The sequence below is a fragment of the Erpetoichthys calabaricus genome, chromosome 14, assembly GCF_900747795.2.
Source record: "Erpetoichthys calabaricus chromosome 14, fErpCal1.3, whole genome shotgun sequence".
Classification (NCBI taxonomy): domain Eukaryota; kingdom Metazoa; phylum Chordata; class Cladistia; order Polypteriformes; family Polypteridae; genus Erpetoichthys; species Erpetoichthys calabaricus.
In genome coordinates this window covers 10,801,427-10,816,620 of record NC_041407.2, presented here as the reverse complement: position 1 = coordinate 10,816,620, position 15,194 = coordinate 10,801,427, and the positions used below count along the sequence as shown (strand labels likewise).

The 15,194-nt window shown below is 39.1% G+C and overlaps 2 protein-coding genes across 8 annotated transcripts in view; both read left to right on the top strand.

Moving 5' to 3' along the window:
• The window catches only part of mfsd11 (major facilitator superfamily domain containing 11), a 200,509-nt gene that overhangs the window by 138,244 nt on the left and 47,071 nt on the right, over window positions 1–15,194 (top strand). The gene's annotated exons all lie outside the window — the stretch shown is intronic.
• The window catches only part of rnf157 (ring finger protein 157), a 72,682-nt gene that overhangs the window by 16,939 nt on the left and 40,549 nt on the right, over window positions 1–15,194 (top strand). For all 7 annotated transcript variants that reach the window (XM_051936500.1, XM_028818828.2, XM_051936503.1 and 4 more), the window contains exons 2-5: window positions 7,989–8,107; window positions 12,227–12,315; window positions 13,792–13,938; window positions 14,102–14,219. In XM_051936500.1, the coding sequence (XP_051792460.1) occupies window positions 7,989–8,107; window positions 12,227–12,315; window positions 13,792–13,938; window positions 14,102–14,219 (473 nt within the window). The remainder of the gene's footprint in view (window positions 1–7,988; window positions 8,108–12,226; window positions 12,316–13,791; window positions 13,939–14,101; window positions 14,220–15,194) is intronic.

Below are 15,194 nucleotides of genomic sequence, written 5' to 3'. Positions count from 1 at the left end.
CCTGTGTTGGCTGGGATTGTCTCCAGCAGACCCCCGTGACCCTGTTTTGGGATATAGCAGGTTGGATAATGGATGGATGGGAAGTTAACTTACACTGTCAGTCAAGGCTGTGTTGCTGAGTTACACAGGGTAAATGTTTAGCTTCTGTATACAACCGGACTTTGGTTATCAGTTTATTGCGTACTTTGGTTTATAGGTAATTAAGCCACGATTACTGGCTGATTTTTGTTTTTTTCCCTCAGAGGGATGTTGTGAAATACAATGACATCTAACTGTTGTACATATGTTTATTTAATGAAGTTAGCCCTGCAGATATTCTTCTGACGTATGTCTGTGTAGTGTGTTAGTGTGTTAATGCTGTTTCTGTAATGTGAATTACAATGAGCTAATTATATTGTAAAACACAATACAAGGACTTTACCTTTGTTGAGAAAGGGATGATTTATTACTCAGGTTTTGTCATCAGTGTGAAAGGCAACTGAGAGTCCAGTCCAGGTTCTGCTTACTTTAGCAGCAGTGACTCTGTGCCCACTTTCTCTAGAGATTCTGCACGGAGATATTTACTGTCAGAGAGATGCTATGGCTGTGGAGCAGCAATGCTAGGTGTCTGGTTTGATTTCTGGTCACGCCTTTTTCTGTGTGGAGTTTGCTCTTTGAACCAGTGTAAAGTTGTTTATTCTCCATGTTAGTCTGATTTCTTCTCACATGCACAGACACTACATTTTAATTGAAGGCTATAAACCTGCGTGCCATGGAGGTTTCCATCAATGTCTATGAAAACTAGGACAAACCGCCTTAAAAACAGCTTTTATCCGAAAGCAATCATGGCCCTGAACTCAAAATAAAACTGCTCCATATTATTCTTCCAATGTACAATATATACCTTAGGTCAACAAGTGCAATTTGTATATATATTACTATTCGGTTTGTTATTATATTCTGTCTTTTTGTCTTTTTAACCCTTATTCCTCACACTGAGTTGATTGCACCTTCAATTTCGGTGTTCCTTTGTAAAAGTGACAATGACAATAAAGGTCTGTCTGTCTGTCTGTCTGTCTGTCTGTCTGTCTGTCTGTCTGTCTGTCTGTCTGTCTGTCTGTCTGTCTATCTATCTATCTATCTATCTATCTATCTATCTATCTATCTATCTATCTAATGTCCTCAGTAACAAAAGGACAACACATCTTGGGTTGGTTCCTGCCTTGTGTCTGATACTCTTGGGAGACTTTGGTTGATCCCAGGAGCCAGTGACCCTAATAACTGTGAAACGGAGGACATTTTGAACCACCAGGTCTCTTCCTACAGTTGGCCAAACTGTGTAACTGGGCAAGAAGGGCCATGTTCGGGGAGGTGACTAATAACTAATTTTTGGCTCAATGGAGCTTCAGTGGAGCTTCAGAAGTTCACAGCTAAGATGGGACAGCCATCTCTGCAGCACTCCATCAATCAGGCGTTTATGGTAGATTGGCTAAATGGAAGCCAGTGTTGAATAAAAGGGCATTTAAAGGACTCTGAGAGCATGAGGAAAGGATTCTCTGGTCTGATGAGACAAAAATTTAACTCTTTGGGAAGATCTTCAAGCACTATATCTGGTGAAGACCTGCAACTATTCCATCACCTGCCTAAAACCATCCCTTCGTGAAACATGGTGGTGGTGGCTTCATACTATGTGTGTTTGAGACTGGGAGACAGGTCTGAGGTGAGGGAGGGATAAATGCAGCCAAATACACAGAGAAGGAAAGAAAACCTGCTCCAAAGTGAACCCCCCTCCAGATTGGGGTAACGGTTTACATTTCAGTAGTACAATAAATCGAAGTATACAGCAAAGACAAAGCTGGACTGGCTTTAGGAGAAGTCTCTGAGTGTCCTTGAGTGATCCAGCTAAAGGCCAGATTTAAACCCCATAGAACATGTCGGGAGAGACTTGAAGATGGCAGTTTGCAGACACTTCCCATCCATTCTAATTGAGCTTGAGAGGACCTGCGAGAAAGAATGGGATAGACTGCCAAAATCCAGATGTGCAAAGCTTGGAGAGACTTACCCAGAAGACTTGAATTGCTGCCAAAGGGGCTTTCACACAATACTGAATTAAGTGTCTGAATATTTCTGTGATTGATAGATTGCAGTTTTTGATTTTTAATACATCTGTAGACCTTTCTGAAAACATGTTTTCATTTTGTCATTATGGATTATTAGGGTGTAGATTGATGGTCAGAAATGGCAAACGAATCCATTTGAAAGGAAACCTACAAGACAATACAGTAAATTGTGAAAAAAGTTAAAGCGTCTGAATCCACTGTCTACCAGTCCTAATAGCAGAACAGTGAAAAGTAGAAGACCGATTTTGCATATGGCACTCTCAGTTGTGACCCAAAATTGGCTTGCTTTTTGAATTTAAATTATGCCTACATTTTTCAAGAGAATTGTTTTAAATCTTTCCAGACCTTCCTAAGTTATTACACCTTTGTGCCTCATTGGAATTTGTTCAAATATGATTTATGTAGTTGCTTATAGATGATGTCATATTAAATGACTTCTAGTCTGAGGGAATGTCTCAGGCAGTTTCTGACCTTGTCACCTTAGAAAGTCATATTGAACAACTAGAGATCACAGGATATGTCAAATCAGACAAATCTGGCAGTTTCACATTTCCAAAGTATTGTGAGCTTGCATCTTTTTCTGACAACCCATAAAGTGCTGTCTGATGGAATTGGTGTTTATGACAAGGCTGTACAGGTATGCCGAGTTCAGCCCCAATCTCAGCCCTTTTCTTTCTTTTTATTCCTTTCTGTAGTGGCCTGTGCTCAAGTCATTTAACATAGATGTTTACCTGACTTGGTGTGGAAGAGTAACATGAAGCCAGAATTTAGCAGTTAAAGGGTGATTAGCTAGCAGCTGTAGCTTTCTTGCTCAATATAGCAGCAGCAGAATACAGTATAATTCTAGAAGCCTGTGAAAATCATATTCCAGCTCTTTTATTCGCCGCAGCTAATGAATAATAAATAGATAGATTTTTTGGCAGATACAACTTGCACCATGAATACAGAACACACTATACCCAGACATATAGTGCTGCTGTCTATAAATAGAAAGAACTTGAATATTTAAGTGACCCCCCTCCCTTCTCAGTTGGACAACTCTCTCCCCTTGCCTCCAACTCTCTCCTCTCAGTTGGATTGCTGGGCTCTTAAACTCTTAAACATTCTCTGGGACATCTTTGTGCACCATTTTCACTGGTTCTGCAACCTCCTGTGGGTTATGCCCTGGCATCCCTTTGTTTCTTGGTATACTTGCTCTTGCTCCGGCTTCTCTTCAGGTCCTTTCAAAACAAGGCTTATCCCACTCCTACCTGCTTTGTTTGCTTATAGCAATGAGTTGCTGCTTGGCTTGCTCCCTGCTATTTCTGCTTGGACCAGAGGTGCCATAATGAATACATAAGGAAGAAAGTAGCAAGCAGCCAAACAGCTGAAAATTGGACTTGATTTGCAGGCAGTTTTGGACACTTCAAACACAGTAATGAGTGCACAGAACTTATGGCACCGTCATACATTAGTTCTCTGGTCATTTGTTTCATTTTTTTACCTTGGGTGTTCTATCTTACATTCTTTTTATGTACTTTAGCTTTTCTGAACTGGAATGTGATGTTTGTGGTCAGGCTTCTGTGACAAGAAATGCCACCCTCTATAATTAACAATGGAATTTATTTAGAACTTTCATAACTTTTATTTTTGCATGCTGTAGGTATCCTTATTTTTACTTTAGATAAAAAAAGCTACATTGGGTCAAGAAAGGTTCCATCTGTTATGTAAATGAGCGGCTTACATGTTAGGCGGGTGGCAAAACAGCCTCAGTTCTTCATGGCATGGATTCCACACAATGTTAAAAAACATTTCTTTGAGATTCTGGTCCACGTTGACATAATTGCATCCCTTAGTTTCTACAGATTTGTCAACTGCACATTCATGCTGTGAATCTCCCATTCTACCACATCCTGAAGGTGTTCTATTGGATTCAGATCCAAGGACTGGGAAGGCCACTGAAGAACACTGAGCTTATTGTCATGTTCATGAAACCAGTTTGAGACGACTTTTACAGTGTGACAGGGTATATTGTAATGCTGGAAGTAGCCATTAGAATATGGGTAAATTGTGGCCATGAAGAAATGCACATGGTCAATAATAATGCTCAAAAACAGCCATGGCATTCAAATAATGATTGATTGGTGTTAACAGGCCAAAGTGTGGGAAGGAAAGATTCCCAGACCCCCAGGCTGGACTGTTAACACAAGACAGGTTGGATTCTTGGATTCATACAGTTAGCACCAAGTTGTGACTCTTCTGTCTGTGTGCCTCTGTAGAAATTGAGATTCTTCAGACCAGGCTATGTTTTTCCAATCTTCAGCTATCCAGAGTTTTGGTGAACCTATAAACACTGCAGCTTCAGCTTTGTGTTCTTGGCCGAGAGGAATGGAACCTGAGATGATCTTTGTCTCTTCTAGCCCATCCACTTCAAGGTTTGACTTATTGTGCATTCAAAGTGCTTATCTGAGTTACCATAGCCTTTCTGTCAGCTCAAACAAGTCTGTCCATTCTCCTCTGACCTGTCTCATTAGCAAGGCATTAATGTCTGCACAACTGCCACTCTACTCTCTGAATGATTTCTGTTTTTTGCACCATTCTGAGTAAACCTCAGAGTCCTTTATGTGTGAAAATCCTAGGAGAACAGCAGTTACAGAAATACTCAAAGCAGCCCATCTGACACCAACAATCTTGCCATAGTCAAAATCACTACGATCACATTTTTCCCCATTCTGGTGTTTGATGTGAACATTAACTGAAGCTCCTCACCTGAATAAAACCTTTTTAAACTTTTTACTACAACTTGGTGTGCGGGCCCGCTCACTGGTAACCGCTGTGGAACAAATGAGGTGAGGTCAGAGATCTAGCGTTGTTTTTTTGGCGTCAGTAGTTATGGTTAAGGGCTTGAACTGCGACAGCTTTTACATCGGCCTGACTCATGTCCTACCTCCTGTTTTACTGCTTTTCCAGACATGGGAGGTTTGCCCACTGTGAGTACATGTGCCATGACAATCGTGGTGGCTTGGCCTTGAATAAGTCTGTATGCTGAATAGGAATATTCATCAGATCTATCCTTTGTATCCCACAGCCACATTTTGGTTGATGGAGATGGCCACTTTCTTTATACTGAAACTTCAGATTTCCTTTCTGCCCTTGAATAATTCAGGCTATCGGGAAAGCATGAGCCTTTGAAACACATAAATTATGGATGAAGTTTTATTCTTCACAGAAGCAAGTTGTCAGCAGGCGGCTGTATTTCATGCCTAAAGATATTAAGGTGTAGTTTTTATAGGCCTTTTAGGCACTTTTTTCATTTTTTCTTTGTCCATTTGCACATAGAAGCTATAGTCACTAGTCCTACAGATCTACATTTCAGAGATGGCAATTTAAATTAAACTCTGCTTTGATACATATGGGTCTTTAAGAATATTCTCCTTATATCACAGCCACAATTAACTCACACTGCCTTGAACATTGACCTTGGGCAGGTCATGCTTCGTGTAAATACTTTGGATTCAGCAGGACTACTTCTGGAGCTAACAAGAGGTTGTGAAATGCACATTGTGAGGGAGCTGGCTGATAAGGCTGATTAAAACCTAGATTAGGATTTTCACCAAGCAGATAAAAAGCCATATTCATTTTACAGACTGGTGACCTTCAAATCTTATTGCTTGACTGGACAGTTCGGGCTGGAGAGGAGTATAAAGAACACTACAGGGCTAATTGGTCCAGCCCATCAGCCACAAACAGGCTTGTAGCACCTGGCATGAAGACAATTTGACATAATACAAAGAGGCTAGACTCTTCTAGATAATTAATTCCAGTGCATTGAGCTTATTATAGAAAATTGGAGAACAAAATCACAAAGACAAAGCTGACAGTTATTGTTCACAATTATGAACTCTTATTAACAGACGTTTCTGCTTCTGTCCACACTACTACATTTTCGTTTAAAAACACAGCCCAGGCTTTTAAACCCTGAAATGGTGAGTTTTGAAAATTGTGATAATTGCCCGGACACCACCAGTCGGAGACCACATCTTAATCCACAAGACCTTTATTTTTCTTCTCCACAACACACAAGTCAGTCCCGCACAAGTCCCACAATGCTTCTAGCCCCAGTCTCCCTTCTCCTGGGCCTTCTCTCTCCTTGTCCCTGGGCCACCTGCGCTCTCTCTCCAGGAGCTTCGTCCTGCTCCTGCTCCCGACTCCAGCTCACTGACAGGAGGGAGGTGGCCCCCTTTATCCTCACCCGGATGAGCTCCAGCTGCTGTCCATGACGTCACGTCCTGGTGTGGCGGAAGCGTCAGGAGAGCACCCAGAAGCACTCTGGGGGACCCTGGAAGGATCGTCCTCCATGGTTGTGGCGGAAGTAAATAAGTCCCGGGCTCCATGAGGCTCGGGGCGCCCCCTGGTGGTGACCAGAGGCCCCAATGGTCTTGAGCCTCCCTGCTCTCCTTCCGTGGGCCTCTTCTGCTCCAGGGCGGTTGCCCCCCTCGTGGCCCGGAGAACAAATATGCCACCACCTAGTCCTTCCAGGCGTCCCGGCCGGGTCTGACCCCCAGCCATGTACGACAAAATGCTTTCCAGAACTGAGTATTTCTGAAAACCTCCAGCTGGACTTTGCATTGTGGGTGGGTGAAAATCGAGTGTTTTGAAAATGCAGACTTTAATCACACTCTGATGGGTCTGTGCTTATTACATGGCCCTTCCCTGATTGGAACCTGCTCATTACAACGTGTCATTCCTTGATTAGTTACCCTTCATGGAAGACAATCGTATTCCAACATGGTGGACACAGAGGAGTTGCTTTTCATGGTGCTTGTTGTGTTGCTTATCTGTATGCATCTAAATTTCTGTTTTTTTATCTTCTCTATTGCTATTCTCCATGTGTAAATGCAAGATGAGAATTCATTTCTAGTGTGGGGGACACATTCTCTTCTTGTTGTTATGTCGTCAAACTTTAGAGGACTCGAGAGGCAACCGGTAGATAGACATCAAGAGAGACAAACACTTAGTCAAAAAGAACATGAGCAAACGTCTAAACCAGAGGAACATTTAAATCAAAAAGGGATCGTAACAAGTGCTTTGAAAAATAGGTTTATTATTTGCTGCTCGGGTAGGGAAATTATCTCATGGCAGACCTTTTAACCCATCATGCCATTATTCAAAGATCACAACCTCTGAGGACATAAAAACTAAACATTGGCCAAAATGTATCAAAATAATAAAACTTAAACTGGGAAATCAGAAATGTACATCAAAATGGTAATCGATGACCCCAAAATGAGTGTTACATTTTTTAAATTGGTCCAGAAAAGATGGAAAAACGTAAGAAATAGAAACCAATTCATAACACCTATTTCTGCCGATGTGTGCATTCCCAGTATACAGTAGATGAATGACTGCATCATATTATGTGGTTTTGGTGGTTTTAGTGTTGGTGCAGATATATTTGTAAATGATGTGAAAATGCTAGTGTGAACGGAGATTGGTTTCATTTAAAAATAGTGAAAGCAGTAGTGTAGACGTAGCCTCCATTGTTGCTGATCCTGCACGATATCCAAATGTTAGATATACTTTTGCTCAAACATTGTTACTTGCATAATAAGCCCATGGGTTTATTCACTAGTACATCACAGTATAAAGAATCAGCCGTATTGGTGAGAAAAGCATTATTTGTTTTGGGTAAACATTCAGTTCTGTGGAGTGACAGAAACTGAACATGAGACATTCAGGGCTGTATATAACAAGCAATTTAAAATCTTCACCAAGGCTCCTGTTGGAAATTTCTGAATCTGTACCCGAATTAAAAATGGTAAAATGCTGTTGAGAATAAAAGTTGTTTAAAAAACAAAGCCCTATCCATAGTCCTTTTAGGATGCTTACATGTATTTTACTTTCCTGCAGGGAGCTATTTTGCCAGTCACTTCATCATGGGTGGGGAAAAATTTGACTCGACACATCCAGAGGGATATCTCTTTGGAGAGAACACTGACCTCAACTTCCTGGGCAACAGACCAGTGACGGTATGTCCATAGGGATGAGGAATGGGTCATGCTAAGAGATAAACTTTTGTTCTTTTTAATGGTAACAAAACTAGTCTTGTTCATTAACACTTCCCTTCATTCATTTCAAATTAAAATGTGATTTTACGATGGTGCATTATTTATCGGTTTTACTTTGTACTATTCCACATTTATTGTAGTAAATCATAGAAAACATAATGTTTTTGTAATGTTATTATTCTGAAAGTAAAAGGAGACTTGAATGAAAGCATGAATACTAATGTCTGCTTCTGATTATCTAGTGGGTATGGTTTATGGGAACACATTATATACTGCATTATTTTTTACTTTTTCTCAAAGTGATGTGGGACAAACTGGCATTCCCCACTATGCTTTGCTTCGGCACAACAAGACATTTATTTAAGAGGCAGCTGCCAGACCACCTTAACTTCAGCTAAAGTGTCAGTTCTCCTCTCTTTACAATGCAGTTTCTGGGTCTCACTTGATATGACTGATCAATCACAGGTAAATAACATCCAGAGATATCTCCATGATGCAGCATTTCAACACTTGATAAGTGACAAAAAAGCCATAGCTTAACCAATGGCAACCTTGATGAATAAACGTTTGCACCAAATGTCAGGCAAAAAGATGAGCTTATGCACACCTAACAAATCAATGGCAAAACATCCACTCCTTCCTTTATAATGCTTTGCAAGCAGTAGAACTGTGCACTCTGTGCTCTTGGCCTGACTGTAACTACTGCTCCATAGGAGTATACCCTTTAGCCTAGGTGTGGCTATAACAAAAGCTGGAACGATTCCTGTTACTCCAAAGGGTAGCCTAGCGGAACACTGTAACAGTGGAAGACCATATACAATGGAGTCGGATATGGATGTCACACAAAGTCCAAATCTTGGTAAAGTAAAGCAAGATGCACAAGCAAGAGAGATTTGTATAAAGCTATGCATTCGTCTTTGTGAAAAAAGGAGTCAAATGATCACTGGCTGCCTCGCAGAGATTGTTTTGTGTTAACAAAAGAGGACATTGTATTGCAGTTCGTCTTCAAGGTTTAACATACAATCACAGCTACAAGGCATGACCAAAGCAAAGGAGAAAAGCTTCTTAACAAATAAAGAAAAGTGTGCTGAACCTCCTTCTACGTGTGTCGGAGAAGGCTGACTATTGAAGGGATAAAGCATCTCCTACACCAAGATCCAAACCATGTGTATACAGTACCTACTTTGATCCAGAGAATTATTGACTGTAACTTGGTAGGTAGAATAAAGCCAACTAATGCATTCTGGTTATTAGTATCACTGTAACTGAAAGATAATAACTCACATGAAGGGGAAGGTTTTAGCAGCTATAAGTTTCTCTTCCTAAATTCTGTAGGAAAGTTCAAAGCAGCATCATGTGTAGAACATTTTAAAGATGGCCCAGAAAGAATTATGTTTCCTGGGTAGTTCTTTAGATGAGAACATAAAAATTAAGGAAACAGAATTCATCAAGTTAAAGTGGATATATAAAGTATTCAGACCCTTTTACTTCTTCACGTTTTTGCAGACTTGTGCTGAAATCATTTAATTAAAGCAAAAACAGGATTTTAGAATGTTTGGTAGATTCAATCAAAATACAAAAACTGCCTTTTTCTAGAGGAGAAACAAAGATCGAACTAAGCTGATTTATCTTTTATTTTTTTGTCTTTATATACTTGAATATATCTATCTTTTACCGTGTGTGATGAATAAATTGAATTATCTGGTTTATTTCAGTAATTGTGTTTGTGTTATTTATTCAAAAATAGTCTATCACCATGTTTGAGCCACAAACGGAAACAATGAAAGTTACTTTGTGTGGACTTTGGCCTGTTTATTTTATGTTAGTTCATAAATTGCACAGATCTCTTCATAGTTCCAGAGTCCTGACTGAAGGGTGAATCTTCGACCTCACTTAAGCCAGTGATTTGCAGCCTACTACCTGCAAGATGAGAGGACAGTGTAAAGAATAGAATAAAATAGAATGAGATGCCTTTCAAGACTATTGTTTAATGGTTTACAATCTGTTTGCACTTGTAAAACAAAAAACAAGTTATTGACAATAGACTTTATAACGTCTCCTCTAGGCTGAACCTTAAAACTGGTTCAATGCATCCATTTCAAAAACAAAGACTAGGAGATACAGGAGAAATATAAATTAAAATCTGCATTTTGCCTTATTAACCATTCTGTGATAATAGCGTTCCTTCTGAAAAGCTGAGGTGCATTTTGGGAGAAAGGTTGCAAGAGAGATTTTAATGCATTTACTAGAATTCTTAAATGTATTTTTGTGCAAATGGACCATGCACATAAAAACAATTCTCTTAATGTGGCATTCTACACATAGGGGTCCATATTGTAGTTAATTATTGTTCTGTCGATAGAGAGCTTTATTGTTGTCATCATAAGAAAATCAGTACATGAAAGACTGATAGAACCAGCCTGGTACAAATTTTTATTCAACAGACAGGTACTGAGAAAAAATAAAAAATATTCACATTGTTGCTTCACCAAATTCTTGTGTTGTCCTTTGTGCTTCCAACTGAAGAGCTGATTTTAAAGTGACTTCTAGTTCCTAATTGTAAACTTGTCTTTCAGGCTTCATTAACCTTTCTTAGAAAATTGGATTCATCACATACAAGCATCTTGTAGTCTTGAATGAGGTTAACTAGAGTGTAAATTTCATTAAGCTAACCGAGGACCTATGGATGATGCTCTTCTGTGCAATGTGTGATTAATACGACATGAACATGTTAATATCTTGTTTTAATATTCTGGTCATTTCCTGATATAATGCTCACTAGTTGCTTGCTTCAGGGTCTAGGATATCCTCTAATTAAATTACTAAATATAAACCCCACAAGTGACGAGAGTCTTCTGATTAGGATTCCCCCAAATTTGTATCTTGTGGGAGGCTTTGGCACGCATTTTGGTGCGGTTAAATTAATACCACAATCCTGTGTTCCACTGTCTTCAGAAGGATGCACCTAATTTTTGTCAGCCTGTTACTTACTGCCACCATATTCTTCTTATCTAGCATATAATTTACCAGATTGATAGTAGTTCAGTGCACCAAGTTTGTCTTTTAAATAAGAGTTTCCGCCTGGTGCCCAGATAGATTATGGTACATGTCTATAAACTGACAAATAATGCAATAAGACATCATTGCTTGCCTAAATTACTTAATTTATTTCTGTCAAATAATTGGACCTGGATATCAATATGGGGCAGTAGAGACAGGCTGGAAAAGTCGCAACATGTCATTAAGACAAACTATGTGGCCATCCCTCCAAATTATTGAGTGCATGTATTTCAGCCATACCCATTGTTAACAGGTGCATAAAGTCAAGCACATACTGCAGTCATGAAATCTCCATTGGCAGTAGAGTGGGTCTTACTGAAGGCCTCAGTGACTTTAAACATGACACGTTTGCCTGATGTCAATATGTTAAATTCCTGCTCTGCTAAATCTGTCCAGGTCAACTGGAAGTGCTGTTGTAAAACTGAAATATTAAGGATCAACAACAGCACAGGCACAAAGTGGTAGACCATGCAAAGCAACAGACTAGGGCCACTGAATGCTAAAACACTTAAAAAGTATAAAAATCGTCTATTTGCTGGTGTATCACTCACAACAGAGTTCCATGCTACCTCTGGAAGCCTTGGTATCACCAAATATAATGTTTGTCATGAAATGCGGTGTAGATTTACACTATTTAAAAGTGATGAGACCAGAGTAAAATAAGAACTTCATCCAAATTCTGTACTGATGTGTTACCTTACTTTTATTTTTTACTCTCTTCAGATACACTTCTCCTTGTAGTTTGTAGCTGTTCCTTGAACAAGAACGTGGAAATACTTGTAGTGGATTCAGACAGCATTCAGACCCCTTTAATTTCTGCACACTTTATTGTATTTTTAGAATTAATTCTAAAGTGATTTTTGCCCATCAGTCTACAATCAATAACCTGTAATGACAAAGAGAAGACATGTTTTCAGAAAGGTTTGCAGAGTACTTTTTAACCTGGTTATCATGCCACACTTGCAAGCAATTCTTCATCTCACCTTTAAATAATTTCAGACACGTTTTTCTTTCTTGTAGTTCCCCTACGCAGCCCCACCTCCTCAAGAACCAGTTAAAACTCTCAGGAGCCTCATCAACATTCGCAAGGACACCTTGCGCCTTGTCAGGTATGGACATGACAACCTATCACTCTCAGAAGACTTTAAAGATGTGACTTTGCCAAGATTTTTTATGCAATGAGTCAGTTAGTCTTTACTTTATAAAACTCCTTTCACACCAAGGACTTTCATAAAGTGCTTTCAAGGTAATTAAGAAAATACAGCTACAGTACGGTTTAAAATAATAATGTAAGTTAAGCTACACATCTTTTAAGATTTGGGAGGAATCCAGCATATACAGAGGAAGATTTGAAAGGTGCCAGTAATAAATTGAACTTAAATTTGAGTTATGAGGCAGCAGTGCCGGCAACTGTATGTAGATATTACATTACCAAATAGTCATTAGTGCTCATAGTGATGAGTGGTGCAACTGCTTTTATCAGTGATGGAAAGCTCTAGGATAAAGGTGTGTATGGAGCATATTTCGAGACTTGTTTCGAGAACTTGTTTCAAGTCCCTTAACAGCAATAGTTGGAATATCTCTAGATTGTGGATGCAGGAGTCAGGAACATGACAAAAAGATTGCAAGGCCTCCAAAAGTACCACAAAAAGCAGGCCAGAACCTTCACTGGCCAGCCCAAAAGAAGCTCCCAAACCATTAACAAGGGCTTGAGCCAGATCAGACCCAAAATGGAGAAACTGGCTTTTAAAGTTTAAAATGCTCAAAATATCAAAAATGCCTCATAAGACAAAAACACTGTAAAAACTTTGACTTGTAGAAACAAATGAAAACAATGAATAATTTTTATTCATAAATTAGGAAAATGACAAAACATGCTCAAATGAATGAATGATAAAGGAGTCAACTAAAAGGCAATCCACAAAGAACATGTCTCAAAACACAATCCATAATCAGAAACCAGAGCAGAAAATAACCTTAAAATCACACAATCTACAAGAAAAGACGATACTTCTTTCCTCTGAACTGCTTATAAAGCCAGAGTGAGGAACCAGCAACAGTGACGCCTCCTCGGGCTCCACCCAGAAAGTACTAAGAACTGCTGCACCTTTAAAAGGACAACATGTAATTAACAAATAATAAACAAAAGTAACAGATAACAACATGAAAAATAATTAAAAATTAACAAAAATAACAATAAACAGAAATTACACATGTTTGTTTAGATAGAACTTTATTGTACCATAGGGGAAAAGTTCATTCTTCGAGAAGCTCAGTAAATAAATATTATAACAGACAACAACAACCTATTAAAATACACACCAGAATTACTAACAAGAAAGAAAAACTTCTGACATGGCTAAAGATGAAAGGAACAGGCACAGTGAAACACTATAAAGACAACTTGACATAGGTATAAAGGAACGAAATTGTGTTTCTTGATGTACTTCTGCTGAATTTCTTTAACCTAAAGTCCTCAATGAAGTGGGTCTGAAAGGGGATTTTGATGTTTCATTGCTTTAAGACAACACAGATGGAATAAATGTGTAAGAAAGTTAATTAATGTTAAGTTTTATCTTGTCTAGGTGTAGTGAAGAGGTTAAAACTCCACGAGAAGAAGCTGGCAGGAGTCGAATGTGTTATAATGTGGAGTTCACATTTGATGCAGATGCCCAGGTGGCCATCACCATTTACTATCAGGCTATTGAAGAGTTCCACAATGGCATGACAACGTAAGTGTTACTCCTAAGCAGACTAGCCAGGTTTCTATAAAACATTAAGTAGTTTTCTGTTTATGAAGCAAGACTCCTCTGCATTCTCCCTGCAAACTGCACCCAGTTGCACAGCTTTCCTTGGCATAATTTTCATTTTGCTTTCCTCTCTCCATCACTGCAGCTACATCCCCCAGGACAGCTCTCTGCAGTCTGAAACTGTGCACTTCAAGAGAGGTGTCTGCCAGCAGTTCTGTCTGCCATCACACACTGTCATTTTGTCCGAGTGGAGTGAAGAAGAGGTAGGACCAAGTTTGATACTTGGGGGTTGGTGGTGAGGAGTGATAGGTTTGTTTGAGAATGCACTCAACATTATTATTATTATTATTATGGTATCAATATAATTATATTGCAAGCATTATTTTTTTAAAAATTTTATTAATTTTATTGTAATCATTCCATACAAATAGATCAATTTTTACAAAAGATGGAATTGAAAACAAGTCGCCCCCCCACCCCTGAAAGAGAGAGCATGGCCAACAGTGTAAAACTTAAGGCTTGTAAACATATCTAAATTGATGAGTTTAATAGGGCAATAGAGATAAATGGAGAAGAAAAAGAAATGTGGAGATAATTGCTGCCTCGGTGCATTACGGGCTTATTCTAAGATATTATTGATTAGATCCTGCCAGGTTTTAAAAAAATTCTGTACAGATCCTCTAACTGAATATTTGATTTTTTCCAATTTCAAATAGTATAAAACATCGGTTTCCCACTGACTTAAAAGAGGAGAGTTAGGATTCTTCCAGTTTAGCAAAATAAGTCTGCGTGCCAAAAGTGTAGTGAATGCAATCATAGTTTGTTTGTCCTACTCCACTTTAAACCCATCTGGAAGAACACCAAACACAGCGGTTAATGGGTTAGGAGGGATTGTGACACCAAGGCTGTCTGAAAGGCACTTAAAAATTTTGGTCCAAAATGATGTTAATTTGGTGCAGGTCCAAAACATGTGACCCAGTGGGGCTGGGACTTGATTGCAGCATTCGCAGGTTGGATCTTGCCCTGGAAACATATTGGACAGTTTTAGGCGAGACAGATGTGCTCGATATATAATTTTGAGTTGAATAATTGTATGCTTTGCACATATGGAGCTCGAGTGAAGTCTTTGCATTGCTATTTTCCACTCCTTTTCTGATATATTGATTAAGAGATCTTTTTCCCATTGTCCTCTTGGATCTTTAAAAGGGAGGGACTGCAAGATAATTTCAAGTCCTTGA